The sequence below is a fragment of the Aquarana catesbeiana genome, linkage group LG02 (genome assembly GCF_042186555.1).
Source record: "Aquarana catesbeiana isolate 2022-GZ linkage group LG02, ASM4218655v1, whole genome shotgun sequence".
NCBI lineage: Eukaryota > Metazoa > Chordata > Amphibia > Anura > Ranidae > Aquarana > Aquarana catesbeiana.
In genome coordinates, this window is record NC_133325.1 from 573,354,087 (window position 1) to 573,369,933 (window position 15,847).

General features: G+C 40.3%; 1 protein-coding gene across 1 annotated transcript in view; it reads left to right on the forward strand.

Moving 5' to 3' along the window:
- Nucleotides 1-922: 922 nt before the first annotated feature.
- Nucleotides 923-15,847, forward strand: part of LOC141128673 (myosin-binding protein H-like) — a 110,788-nt gene continuing 95,863 nt past the window's right edge. The window contains exon 1 of the mRNA XM_073616103.1: nt 923-1,565. Within this exon, the coding sequence (XP_073472204.1) occupies nt 1,271-1,565 (295 nt within the window). The 5' untranslated portion in view covers nt 923-1,270. The remainder of the gene's footprint in view (nt 1,566-15,847) is intronic.

Consider the following 15,847-nt stretch of genomic DNA (forward strand, 5'->3'; position numbering starts at 1 on the left):
CACTCACGGAGCTCGCGGCGGCGTGCCCACAAGCCACGTCTTAAAGGGCAACGTACAGGTATGTTAATATGCCTGTACGTGCCCTTCTGCCGACGTATATCGGCGTGAGCTGGTCGGCAAACGGTTAAAGTGATTGTAAAGTCTTGTTTATTTTGCTTTAAAAATAAAAAAACATCTTATACTTACCTGTTCTGTGCAGTGGATTTGCACAGAGCAGCTCCGATCCTCCTCTTCTCGGGCCCGTCTTCGGTGCTCCTGCCCCCTCCCTCCTGTTGAGTGCCCCCACAGCAAGCAGCTTGCTATTGGGGCACTGAGCCGAGCCACAGCTCCCTGTGTCCATTCAGACATGGAGCTGTGGCCTGACCCGCCCCCTTTCTCTCCTGATTGGCTGACTGATTTTGATTAACAACAGCAGGAGCCAATGGCGCCGCGCTGCTGTCTCAGCCAATAAGGAGGGGAGTCCCGGGCAGCTGAGACACTCATGCGACATCGCTGGATAGAGAGGGGGCTCAGGTAAGTATTAAGGGGTGCTGGGGAGGCTGCTGCACACAGAAGGCTTTTTATCTTAATGCATAGAATGCATTAAGATAGAAAAACATTCTGCCTTCACAATCCCTTTAATAATTGTAAATTTCTCCCCACCTTGCAAAGGTTTTCTCTCATTTCCTGTTGTGTCTCCAGGGCAGGAAATGAAGGGAAGTCTCCCAAATAGGTCAATGACTGCACAAAAACACAAAACCTTTAAAATTAGCAGATGAAGTACATTTAGGTTTATTTATTTACCTTCCATGAGAATTGTAATTCTTTTGAGTCATTCTTGTGAATTACATATTATATGGCTACAGATACAATTTAAGAAAGCCATAATGATTACTAATAAATATAATTAATTAACTCTCTCTCATATCCATCTGTATGGGTGACATACTGTACATAAATATTCATGTACATCTAAATAACCACACATAGGCACTATTATATTTGTATAGAGGAATAGGAATATTTATTAGGATACCACAAAATATAAAAGGCACACATGTCAGACATCCGCGCAGAGAAGAGAGGTAAGAGCTGTCCACACTCAAAACTTGTCAGGTTTAGAGTATGGTTATTTTTGTCCTCAGAAGCTGAGTGCCCCAATGCTTTAAATATACAGAGGCAGTTCCTAAAAAACAGATGGTATAATGCCTGACAGGAGGCTATATAAATCAGAAGGACAGTACGATTTTACTGCCATAGTGAACTAAAGAGCAGGGAAAGAGGTGCAGCCATGCCAGGAAAAGTTCCTATTAAAAAGTCCCCAGCTAAAGCTGCAGCAGCTAAGGCACCTGAACCGCCAAAGCCTGCTGAACCAGTTGTGGAATCTAAACCCCCAGCTCCTGAAAACCCCCCAGTCCCTGAGACTCCAGCTCCGGAAGCCCCTGCACCAGAAGCTGCGGCTCCAGCTCCAGAGGCCCCTGCTCCAGCTCCAGAGGCCCCTGCGCCGGCTCCTGAAGCCCCTGCACCAGAACCTGAGGCTAAACCAGTAGAGGAAAAAGCACCAGAGCCACCTCAGCCAAAAGAAGGTAAGTGACTCCTTGTTATATATTGTTATATCAATATACATAATAGTAATACTGTAATTATCAAGCTGTAGTGGTCTGACTGATTGAATGATATTTGGAGAAATAAGAATTTGTAATGTATTGAAGCCATATTATTAAAAAAAAAAAGTAATAGCAATCATTTGTAAAAAAAACAAAAAAAAAACACTAATATATATATATATATATATATATATATATATATATATATATATATATATATATATATATACACACACAGGTACTCCTCACTTCTGTTCCAAAGACCAGGTCGTTAAACGAGGAGCCACAAGTAATCAATATTTTAAGCATTCTTAACTACTGTACTGTATTGTGAAAAAAAAGATCTAAAACACAAAACTCCAGCTCAATAACATTGTTTTAATTTGCATAAGTACAGAACACAAACGAAAATTCTGTACTGTTCTGTACAATACAATGATGTATTGCGCGTCGTTCGGGTGGGGAGAGCTGGTCGTAAGTCAGAGTGGTCGTTAAACAGGTAAGTTGTTATACGAGGAGTATCTGTGTATATATATATATATATATATATATATATATATATATATATTTATATATATATATATGTATATATATATATATATATATATATATATATATATATATATATATGTATATATATATATATATATATATATATATATATAATATGTGTGTGTGTATATATATATATATATATATATATATATATATATATATATATATATATATATATACATATTGATTTACTAAAGACAAATAGGCTGCTCACTATGCAGGGGAACTTGTACTTTGCAGGGGAATATTTCCCAGAGCTTAGTGAATGAGGTGAAGCTCTGCTGACTTCCATCATCCAATCATGAGCAAGAAAAAATGCTATTTTTGTTTTCTTATTATTCCTTGCATGTGTCAGTTATTCTTTACAAAGTGAAACTTTACCACGTTCAATAAGCTCTGGGGGGGAATTCCTCTGCAAACTCCAACTTCCCCTGCCAAGTCAATAGCCTGTATTTAGTAAATCAACCCCATAGGGTATAAGAGTAGCTGGCTAATCTACAGAAAGGAGTTCTAATGACATGATTGACAGGGGTATACTCCTATTATGTAATTATTATACAGGATTTATATAGCGTCAACAGTTTGCACAGTGCTTTACTATAAAAAGGGAGGGGGGGGGGAACAGTACAATTACAATTCAGTTCAATAAAGAAGGAATAGGAGGGCCCTGCTCGTGAGACTTACATTCTTCAGAAATGTAATGAAAATGAGCTTCTGTAGGTCATACCCTAGTAACTACATTTTAACAATCAATAAACTATCAAGCAAAGAAAATAATTAAGAAGAAATATCAATGGCAATGATTAGGCATAATAAGGAAACTACAGATAAAGATTGCCGTAGAAGCAGCTATGCTATATCATTATCGGCAACATCCAAGCAAAGAGCAGTGCCAAGAACTCTTAACTGATGAGCCCGTACTCATTCTATGCAGAAAGGCGATTTCAATCAAACCTACCTAAACTGTTGACTTGTCACTGTTGGTTACTCAGCAATGACAGCATTCATTTAAAAAGTAAATTGAATTCCCATGTTACTCAGTCTACTCTATAACACTGTTGTCTTGCTGCCCATATGACAGAATCCTTAGTACATACACTTATTTAATAAGACAGTGCTAAGAGCATTGAGAATGTGCAAAGTATAGTAACCTCTATCAGCTAATCAGTTTCCATTCAGCAGGCTATTAAGAACAAAGAATATAACAAAATATGATTGCAAAAAGTTACAGCAGTTTGCCATTTGTCATAAAAGTCAGATTGCAGTCCGGCATTGCATTGTGTGTGGCCATGCAGCATATGTTCCTATTATCTGCCCTGGCATGTGAAGTGACAGGTGGGGCTGACCTTGTCATGGCATCTGTGGTCATTTTTCAGGAAAGAAAATAGCTTTACACGTAAGGGTTTATCAAATATGTTTGAACAGTTTGCATCATTACATGTGTATTAGGGGAAATATGTTACATTCCTGTAGTATAAAAGCTAAATGTTGATTCGACATCCTAGAATATGCAAAGGATAAAATGTATTACATTCATTGGGAATGCTAATAGAAATAATGAGGCTCCTGTTATCCATATTTCCATGGATTATGTTGGCAGTCTTTAGAATTATCTCCTTATATAAAGAGGATATAAATAGAACAGGTTGAAAAAAAGCATATTAAACATCAATGATAAACATGAGTTCTAACCTTCCAACATTAGTCATTTACCAGCCATAGACAGAGATGAAGCTGTTGAACTTTGACACATTACTAGTCAGATTTTCTGTTTGTTGTATCTCATGAGCCTGCGCGTTGTAAAGTATGGAAATGTATGGTAAAATAACAAACGCACCTGAGATCCAAAACATTGCAATGCATGGAATACGAAACCTATGCAATGTCTTTAGGTGCTTTTTTTGGTCATTTTTTTTTTTAAATTAATAATATTTCTATATTCCTTTTCTCAAAGCACTTTATCTGCTGTTGGGGCAGATGGTGAGGGCGCCATCTTGAGTGAACTCAGTAGCATATCATAATAGGGCCAATATAAGTGCTTAAAATATAACTAAAGGCAAACCTTTTTTTCAAAATTTGGATGGAGTGGAAAGGGATTAGAACACCTGTCAGTTTTTATTGCTGTCTGTTCCCTTGTTAAAGCAGAGTTACAGGCATATTTTTACCTCCCCGCCCCCCCGCATTCATGAACAATTTGTAACACCTATTTGGACACTTTTTTTTGTTGTCAGCAATGTAAATACCTTTTTTTGTATGATTACTCCTCCTTTTCCGCTGTACCTCGAGGTACGTCATCTCCACCCACCCATTTACTTCTGGGATATGAATATCATCAATCCCAAGAGTCAATGGGCATCTGCCGCTTATAGCATCACAATGAGTGCACCGCGCTTTGTACTATGCGGGAGGTGCATGCTGGGTAGCCAACAGCGCCGTATTCCAGAAAGAGGAACAAGTGGACTTCAGAAGCCCACACTAAAGATGGGAGCGCGCTCGCTGGGGGCTACAAAGTACATTTATTTGGGAAGAACATGATTTATAATACCTACATTTTATACACATTCCATTGTAAATAACATTAGGTGTGAACATCCCAGGGTTATTTAAAAAAATTAAAATAAGCTGAAACTCTGCTTTAAGAAGATTCACACTCTCTATTTGTCCTGTTTACCATTGAAAGTGAAAGTAATGAAAATCCTAAATTTTTGGTTGTCCCCAGAAAAGTAATAGAGGGGAAATCTTCCAATGGGGACACTAGTTCTGTTGACCTGTGGGTCCCCAAGGGATTCTCTTCATTTTCGGGGATTTCAGATCACTTCCTGTTTGGCTATGGGATAGGAAGTGAAGGGAAATCTCCAAAATGGGACACAGATGGTGAAAAAAAAATCTGATAGGGGTTATAACACGGCCTTGCTCTATCCAAAATGAAATACAGTTTTGCTTATAGTTCTACTTTAAGTGTTGGAGGGCCTATTAAAAATATTTGGGCACACTCAACATATTGTGTGTTGAGACATTAAAAACGTGCATCATGCAGTTGTGTGAATCATCTGACTAATGCCCCGTACACACGGTCGGATTTTCCGATGGAAAATCTGATCGGAGCGTGTTGTCGGAAATTCCGACCGTGTGTGGGCTCCATCGGACATTTTCCATCAGATTTTCCGACACACAAAGTTGGAGAGCAGGAGATAAAATTTTCCGACAACAAAATCCGTTGTCGGAAATTCCGATCGTGTGTACACAAATCCGACTGACAAAGTGCCACGCATGCTCAGAATAAATAAAGAGATGAAAGCTATTGGCCACTGCCCCGTTTATAGTCCCGAAGTACGTGTTTTACGTCACTGCGTTTAGAACGATCGGATTTTCCGACAACTTTGTGTGACCGTGTGTATGCAAGACAAGTTTGAGCCAACATCCGTCGGAAAAAATCCTAGGATTTTGTTGTCGGAATGTCCGAACAAAGTCCGACCGTGTGTACGGGGCATAAGTGTAAATGGGCTCCAAGGGTCAGGTACAATTGTTTTGTATGTGTATGCTGGGGTGCCATTAAAGATGACACACTGTAAAACGCATACACTGTGCGTTTTTGTACTTTGCATTAATGTGCCACAACACACTACAATACTCGTGCACAAGAGTGAATGCGGCCTTAAAGTGGTTGTAAAGGCAGAATATTTTTTTTTTTATTAAAGATTATCAGAAAACATTGAGAGTAATGTATAAAAAGAAAAGGTTTACATCATTCCATAAAGATAAACTTATTACAAGAAATTATATTACTAGTCGAATATGACATTTCAATTCATAAAATTGTTTAGTTAGGAATTAAATCAAAGCTGGTCCCTGCAGTAAATAAATTCTTTTCTATCTAAGCAAGGGTTTGCTGGTGCTGCTACAATAACAAAACATTATGTTTAATCTACTGCTGATGTGGGGCTTGTTATCAACATATTATATGGTATGTCAACCAAATATAGTGAAGTTCACCTGATTTAACTACTTTGGAACCGCGCTATAGCCGAATGACGGCTACAGCGCGGACCTGCTTTGCTGGGAGTATGCCTATTGACGTCCTCCCGTGCCCGAGCAGCCTGCGCGCCTCCTGAAGGGTGCGCGCGGCACGCTCTCTGATCAGTGAGTCTATGAGACTCGCTGGATCACAGATCGAAGTAGGGGGTCGATCCCGACCCCTTACCACGTGATCAGCTGTCAGCCAATGATCATGTGATGTAAACAGAACCAGTAATTGGCTATTTTTTTCTCCTCGATCTGACAGCGTGAGGAGAAAAAAAAAAGCCGATCACCGGCGGCTGTGAGAGGACATCAGTCAGTGCCCACCTGTGCCACCTAACAGTGCTACATAACAGAAGACAACAGTGCTGCCTACCAGTGCCCACCAGCGCCACCCATCAGTGCCCACAGTGCCACCTATCAGTGCCCACAGTGCCACCTATCAGTGCCCACAATCAGTGCCTCATCAACAGTGCTGCATATCAGTGCCACCTATCAGCGCCCATCATTGTCACCTACCAGTGCCCATCAGTGCCACCTATCAGTGCCATCTATCAGTGGTACCTATCAGTGCCCATCAGTGCCACCCATCAGTGCTGCCTTATCTGTGCCCATCAGTACTGCCTTATCTGTCCCCATCAGTGCCGCCTTATCTGTGCCTATCAGTGCCCATCAGTGCATCCTATCAGTGCCCACCAGTGCCGCCTCATCAGCGCATATCAATGAGGTAGAAAAATTACCTGTTTGCAAAATTTTATAACAAACTATGAAACATGATTTTTTTTTTCAAAATTTTCCATCTTTTTTTGTTTGTTTAGCAAAAAATAAAAATCCCAGCTGTGATTAAATACCACCAAAAAAAAGCTCTATTTGTGTGAAAAGAATGATAAAAATTTAATTTGGGTACGGCGTTGTATGTCTGCGCAATTGTCATTCAAAATGCGTCGGTGCTGAAAGCTGAAAATTGGTCAGGGTAGGAGGGGGGTTTAAGTGCCCAGTAAGCAAGTGGTTAAAAAGGTACTATGGATAAAAGAGAAGGGGAAGAGGTTCAGAACAACAAGGGGAAAGAAAGCAAGTAGGAAGAGGAAAGGATAGGGGGTCCCGAAGGTAGGTTACTCCCAGAGGGTAATGGTATGTCTACACATAAGATCATCATCTACCATGGTAAAAGTAATTGGCTTTCGAAGTCTGGTGGTAAGCAATGTTTAATCCATGGTTTCCATAGATTATTAAATTAGTTTAAATAGTTTTTTATCTAAAGCTTTCATCTTTGTATGCAACAGAGGGTGGTTCATTCTATGTTTGGTTTCGGCTAAATTCAGAGTAGGTGTCTCCCAAGCTTTAGCTATAGTCTGTTTAGCGGCTGTTAAGAGCTGTAATAATAATTAAAACTGTTTTGGTTGTAGAAATTCTGGTCTTAGGTTTAGACAAGCCAATGCCGGGTCTGGTGTAATAGTGTTTTCGAACATCACTGAGGCAAGCGTGAAAATAGATTTCCCAAATTTTTGTACCACTAGACATTTTTCACCATATGTGTAAATGGGTCCCAGCTCTTGAACAACCGCGAAAACAAGAGGCCAGATGATCCGGAACATATTTAGAAATTGTAACTGGAACTAAGTACCATCGTGTGAATACTTTGTATGCAGTCTCAACTGCTGTTACATTCGGTGAAGAAGCTTTTGTTATTGACCATGCCTCAGACCATTCTGCTGTATCAATAGTGCGACCCAAATCATTTTCCCATTTGACCACATATGAGGGTGGGGGTGCATCCAGTTGAGTGAGCAATTGGGAATAGAGTGTTGAAATCATTCCCCTACAGTGTGGATCTTTCAAACAATTTTTTTTCGAACAATTATAGTTTTGTCATAGCAGTCTTCGTGTTTAGAAAAGGAGTGTCAAAAATAGTAATTTGTAAATAACAAAATAATTCAGATTGAGGAAGCCCATAGGACTTACATAAATCAGGAAGGGGTAATATTGATGTATCTGAGACCAAATTGTGTAGGCATGAAATACCAGCCTTTGACCAGGCTCAGAAGGTCGTGGGGGAAGTCCATGCTGGATAAAAGGGCTGGATTTTTGTGGAATGAAAGAAGTGGGTTATGCAAAGATTGTAAACTAGGTTTGTGCAATTCATTTCATAACGAAATTCGGCCGAATTTTGCATCTTTTGGACATTCAGATGCATCCGAATGTCCGAATAAAAAAATAACGAATTTCAACGAATAGGAAAGAAATTATAGTGGATATAACTAATGAATTCGACATGATTCGGTAATTCGGTAAAGGTCTAATGAAACAAAAGGTCTACTCAAAGTAAATCTTACAGTCCAATCAGCTGATTAATTTTGTGCTGGAGGTTGGATTACTGGCAAAATGCATTCCTGAGAACTAATTGAGAAGGGTGTTATATTGTATTTGAGCAGAGGAGAAGAGATATTGTCATTGTGTGTGTTAAAAGATTCAATAAACAAACGACTTTCTAAACTACGAATCATTATCACGAATATATATACATACATAAATATCGAATTTCAACGAATACAAATGAAATTATAGCGCATATAACGAATGAATTCGACATGATTCGAGATTCAGTATAACGAATACCGACACTCGAATAATAATGAATTATCCGAACACATATTAACGTAACATAACAAATATAACAGAACGAAGTTATGTATTTTACGAATGACAACGGACCAAAACTAAACAAATTTTTCCTTTGTGCACAAGTCTATTGTAAACCATACGTAGTTCTATGTCTTTCCCATATTGATAAAGAATATTTATTGTGGTAATAGTAGTCTGTCACACTCATTTTATTAATTTAGTCATTTGATTTACTGATTAAGGATAGAAATGTTTACCTAGAAATACATCCTTCATAGAACACTTCATGACTTCCTGGTATGTCGATTCGGGACGTGAGAGCCAGTAAGACACAGGAATCAGTTTACCAGCTGACCTCATTAGCACACACCCATCAATTATGTTTGCATGTCCCGGGCCCGTCTGGAGGGATGCTGAGGATGCCATGCAAACATAGCAGCTGTGGCACCTTACATTGACAAGCCAGCCAAATGCACGTGTGGAGGGATGCCCAGGATGCTGTACAAATCTAGTTGACGGCTGCAGGGTTTATGTGCTAATGAGGTCAGCTGGTAAACTGCTTCCTATGTCTTAACGGTTCTCACATCCCAAATCTACATACCAGAGAGTCATGAAGTTTTCTATGAACACAGAAGAGGCTAAGGTAAGGCCCTGTTCTAAAGATCAAAAAGAGCTTTTATTTATTTGCAACCAAGGTAAATTATCGGTAGACTGGTACATAGGGGAGCTGGATTTTAGGGAAAAAAAAGGTTAACTTAGCCTTTAACAGATTCCTCTATCCACAGAAATGAGGTGAATGGAGGAATCCCCCCCCCCGCCATGACATTGTTTTCTGTCATTGGCACCCGTAGCTGTCAGAACACACTGATAAGCAACTGCATCTAATTGGCTGCGGCCACTAACTGACAAAAGTTTTCAAGTGTGTCCCTTTAATCAGCCGAATTTTGATTTTGTTTGGCCAGCTTTATCTTTTTCTAGTATGTCATTCAACCACCTTAGTTTTACAAGTAGCATTACTGAATTGCTTGACTCATGTAACAATTGGTCAATTCCTGAGTGATATGAAAGACTTTTTTTTTATTTTCTAACATGATTAATCAGCAATCCTTCCATTTTCTCTATAGAAAGGGAATAGTTATTTCACTCTCTGGTCACCACAGGTTAATTTGCTTTTTGCTCATGTATGGTCATCTAAGAGCTGGAAAGGAAGGAGAAATAGCAGATCGGCATAATAATAAAAAAGAAAACTAACAGATTCAGTTTGTTTAAAGTCTAAACCCCCAAAAATGTAATATAAAGCAGCTTACCTACCTTAGCTATGGTGGCTGCATTGGTTTTCTTTTTCAGGCTTTTTTTCCTATAACAGACCAAGCTGTCTAGAAAAAGTGGCAGTACACAAAAAAAATTTTTACTCTGGCAGAGGTGCTTACAGTGATCACCTTCATTTATGTAAAACCAAAAGAAAACTGTTGCTGTAACTGCCTAAACATGTTAGCTGGAGTTTGGCTTTAATTTGTTAGCCAATTCCATCTAAATCTGCTAGTGCATCTAACGCTACCCTCCCACAGGGTGACAGTGCTGTTGTCCAAGGGTGGATCTGAGGCTCCTCTAAAGAGTGGAAATACCCTAAGACAGGAAGTGTGTTATTGGCTGAAATACCAGGTGAAAATAAAGGAAAAAAATAATACAGCCACCACAGTTAAAGTTCACCTCTAATTAAACAAAATAATAAAAGCACATATTGTTGCAGATAAAAGAAAATGTTAATTTATTATTTTTTAAAACAGGAGCCTGCAAGTATTGCACCCATGATCAGCAGATTGTGGGTGCAATGTTAGGCTCCTGCACACACTGCCTACAGCCATGACCCCTGTATAGGCTGTCATTGCAGAGCGATGTGAATGAATGACAAGCATGCTGATCATGCTCTTAGTTCATTTAAACTACCTCTGTGACAGATGAGACTTTTAGGGGTTGATTTACTAAAGGCAAATAGGCCGTGCACTTTGCAAAAAACAAAAAAACAAAAACATTTTTGTTTACAAATGATTTGATGATTGAAGTCAGTAGAGCTTCCCTTCATTTACTAAGCTCTCGAGCAACTGCAAAGTGCACAGTGTATTTGTCTTTAGTAAATCAACCCATTAGTTTCTTCATTAACAGATTCTTGAGCCCTGCACAGCCACACCATTTTCAAAATAAAAAGGCTTACCTGTAGGTACCATAAATGTCTCCTAAACTTGCACAGTTTAGGAGATATTCACTGTATTCGCATGTGCCGACGTCATCGGCACATGCACACTGAAGAAACGGATCGCTCATGCCGTTTCTTCAGCTGCTGTTCCATTACCGGCGGCTCCCGTGCGCATAAGTGGGAGTGACATTATTGCGGCTCCAGCCAATCACAGCGCCGGAGCCCGCGAACCCGGAAATAACACTGGGACGACATGTCGCTGGTCACAGCGGTGTGCCGGGACCGCTGCAACAGCATCGTTCTAAGGTAAGTATTTCATAATGAGTTAGTATGCGTTGCATACTAGCTCATTATGCCTTTGTCTTGCAGGTTTTTTTTTTTCATCTGGGTTTACAACCACTTTAAAGGGTCACTATAAAAAAATACAATTCATGTAATTACAATATTCCATATATAAATGCCTTTTTAAATGCCACATGCTTTCATTTATATTTTTCTCTGTGTTTACATGCAGGCCAGCAAAGGTGACAGGATTAATACAAACTATAACACTGCCAGGGGTAAAGGCATCATTTTTTTATTAATTTTTTTTTTTTTTAGTTTTGGATAGAGTGGAGATTATTGAGAACACCTATTAGGTTGTGATTGCTGTCTGTGTGCTTGTTAGAGAGATTCACCCCCTCTATTTGTCCTGTTATGACTGAAAGTGAATGTAAAAGAAGATGCCACATTTTGGGTTGTCTCCAGAAAAGTAATTGAGGGGAAACGTTCCAATGGGGACACTGGTTCTGGTGACCCGGGGGGCCCCCAAGGGTTTATCTTAATTTGTAGCTCTTTCCTCTCACTTCCTGTTTTGGCTATGGGACAAGAAACGAAGGGAAATCTCTCTAATGGGACAAAGATGGCAAAAAATGGACAGGGTTTATAACCCTCACATACTCTATCCAAAATGAAAACAATTTTTGCCTATAGCTCTACTTTCATTCCAGTCGTTTCCTTATTTTTGTAACTGCTACAATTGCTACAAAAATCTAACTGGCACTGGTATAGTTTGTCCCGGCTATCACTTTTGCAAATGTAAATATAACAAAAAATTTATATGTAATTCAAAAGGAATTTATATACTGAATGTTGTCCTATATGCAGTTATCTGAGCACAAAATGTTTGTTAGAATGGTCCTTTATATGGTAAGTACACACAACTCTAATGCCCTGTATACACGGTCGGACATTGATCGGACATTCCAACAACAAAATCCATGGATTTTTTCTGACGGATGTTGGCTCAAACTTGTCTTACATACACACGGTCACACAAAGTTCCGATCGTTCTAAACGCGGTGACGTAAAACACGTACGTCGGGACTATAAATGGGGTAGTAGCCAATAGCTTTCGTCTCTTAATTTATTCTGAGCATGCGTGGCACTTTGTGCGTCGGATTTGTGTATACACGAACGGAATTTCCGACAACGGATTTTGTTGTTGGAAAATTTTATAGCAAGCTCTCAAACTTTGTGTGTCTGAAATTCCGATGGAAAATGTGCGATGGAGTCTGACAACAAGGTCCTATCACACATTTTCCATCGGAAAATCCAACCGTGTGTACAGGGCATAAGAATTCAGTGATGAGCATTATCCCACATGGTAAGGCACACACCTATGTCATAGTTCTGTTTTAGTGCCAAGACCCATTAGATAGAATTTCCTTTCTGTTCTCAGCCAATGGCTATAAATTTTGCATTTGGCATAAAGACAAATACAGTAGCAACACCCAGGCACATGTAGAGCTCCACTCCCAATTACTGGTCCATTCCAGTTAAGAAATGCGGGAAGGGGGGGTGCCTGGCTAGCACATATGGCCCAAGACCATAATGACAGTTTTGTTGAATAGCATGGGAATTCTAGCCATATTCTATCAAGCTGAATTCATACAGGTAACAAAGGTGCGTATGTGTACTTTAGCGATTGTCTCTCACTCCTTTGCACTTGGCTAGCTTTCAAAAGCAGTTTTGTGAAATATTCCATAGGCATGAAAGGAGAATGTGTAGAATAAGAATTGATTTATTTACAAGTATCTTAAAGAGGAACTTCGCTGGGATGTTGAAAAAACTACAAATACTAGAACTGCTGACTTTTAAGGAACAGATTCTCACCAGTCCATGGAGTCCAATGATGTCTTCCACACAGCTGACTCTTCCCAGAGCCGTGGATCTTTGGTGTCCCCATTTTGAAATTGTGACTTGCTAAAGTCTCAGCCAACTCTCCACTGCACAGCAGCACAGGAAGACTGGTCCTGCAACCTTCTAGGGCAAGTGTCCTGATCCCCGGGGGCTGCAGGTGAGCCAAACGGACATCAACCTTGCCTAGGCAGGGATTTACGAAGTGGGAGAAGGTGCCTTTAAATAAAAAGGTACTCACTCACTGAAAAAAATGAAACTGATACACAAATATGTTACAGGCTAGGGTTGATGGGAGAGGATGATTAACACGTTAATTTTCAGATGAAGGTTCACTTCAAAGTGTAAGTAATCCCTTCTATCATTTTCAGCCAAGGAAGCTGCCATCTTTGCCTCTGTTTAATCTACAACTGCCATAATGCTCCACATGTGATCAAATATGACACCAGCCATTGGATGGTTTAACAGTTTGGTTGAGAGCACAACCAATGGGAGCGTTACAATTCCGACACCTGACGGAAATGAAACTGTTTTATGGATCGGTTTATTTCCGCTTTAAGTACAAATAATGCATTTTTCAGGTTCATTATTCAGGAAACTGGGCTCCTATTACTGTTCTTGCATTTTGCTACTGTTCTGCTTATGTATTGCTACCACTGCCTACTCGTTGAATGCAAATTGGAACAATTGCCCAGATTTTGTTGATGTATTGTCATGATTAGCCTTTTCTTGCCCCAGTAATGTCACAGTTTATTGTTCGTGGCCCATGTATTATCACAATTTCCCATTTTTCCCAATATAGTGGGGATTACGTGTTGTCCATGTAGTGTTAGGGATGCCATTTTGTTGCGTATGTATGGTCATGGATGCCAGTATGTTACCTACATCTGTTCCATAAAAAGAGGAAAGGAGGGCGCACCGACCTTGTGCATTACCAATGGTAAATTTTATTAAAAACTATAACAGCAATAATCATACTCACAAACAAGTGTGTAAAAGAGGCTTATCAGTAGGTGAGACTGCGTCTCTGAACACCTGCAACCCGGACCTGATATTGGAGGGGTCAGATCGCATTCTGTGGAGGGCAGCAAGGCTGCAGGCACTGTGTGATTTAGAGGGTTGGCAGCACCACTTATTCATAGACTAAGTACCTAAGTGCAGGAGATTGTTGTTGTTTTGTTTTCTACCTACATCTGTTCCCCATGTATTGTCGCAATAGTAAGTATCTTACTGACATATTAACACAATTACCACTGTGCAATGATTGCCAGTATTTTGCCCATATGTCAAATAGCCATAGTTACAACCAAACGGCCCCTGCCCCCACCTATAACTGGCCTTCACAGCAAGGAGCACATGGAAGGGAGGGCAAACACATGAAAGACAAAAACAGGACATTCCATAGCTCAACTCACCAACCAGTCTGCCAATTGACCAAATTAACCTGTCCAACAGTCTGCGTTAAAAACAGGGGTTTCGTTAGCACGCATTTGCAAATGCATGCATAAGCTGCAAGGCCTCTTCACGGCACCCTGTGTATGCTTGCAGTCCTAACACTACTGGATTTATAAGCGTCTCTACAATGGAAGCACATGCATGAAATGGATAGATGAGGGGCAGGTGGGCCTGGAGGCAGCCCAATCCCCCTTAAAGGAACAGGAGCACACTGGACACCCAGCAATAGCACAGTGGCAGCAAAGGTCTACAGTGTGTCCCCGGACCATATTTTACACCACTCGTTGGTGAATTGAGCTATGGAATGTCCTGTTTTTGTCTTTCAGGAATAGCCATAGTTGCCTCATCCCTGACATGGCTTTTGAAAGGGTGACAGGAACACTATATGGAGGGCTTCCAGTATATTTGTGCACTGTTCCTCTGTCAGTTCACTTAGGTTTCCTTCCTTTTACTATTTGCACGGAAGGTTCTTTTTAGAGTCAAGATCTGTAGGGAGGAGGAGGAATGTATAGATATTGGAAATCAGACCTGTCATAAATGTGGCCTGGACCCCCAAGTTCAACAGGGAAGCTGTCATACATTTTAATTGTGTAGAGAGAACATGCTTTAGCTGAACTTATTGAAAGAATGCATAATGGGGAAGTGAGAATTCTATTCTGAGATCTTAAAATGATTTCAGGATAGAGCCTGCACATAAATGACTGATTCTGGTAAAGTATCAAGCTTTCCAATGGTTAAAACTTGCTAACCCTTGGAGTTTAAAAAGATAGCAATTGTCCCAAATAGGAGTGAAAGTCGTGCAACTGTCATATTTCAGTAGGAAGCGTACTGTTGTTCACAATTTAGACATGAGGAGTATAATTGGGCATTTGGGGTTGGTAGTGGGAGAATTGGCCTCTGAGGGGTTTTATGACCATAGTGTGAGTTCTACAGGTCAGCTGTATACACTATGTTGGATTGACTCCTGATATGGTGCAGCTCGGCAGATGTTGCATCTGTGTGGCTAGGTAAAAACCTCAGGGGTGGCGCAGTGCTAGGCCACACATATGTTTGGACAACTGCAGTGACCTAAGCCTAGAGCCTAGTACACACGGGCCGAATGTCAGCCAGCATTAGCCGGTTCAATAGAAACCGGCCGACATTCGGCCTGTGTGTATGGCAGCTGGTCTGACAAAAGCTGGCTGTTCGGCTCATGACTGAAAAAGGTCTGCCAACCGGCTCGTGTTCGGCACTCTCAGCC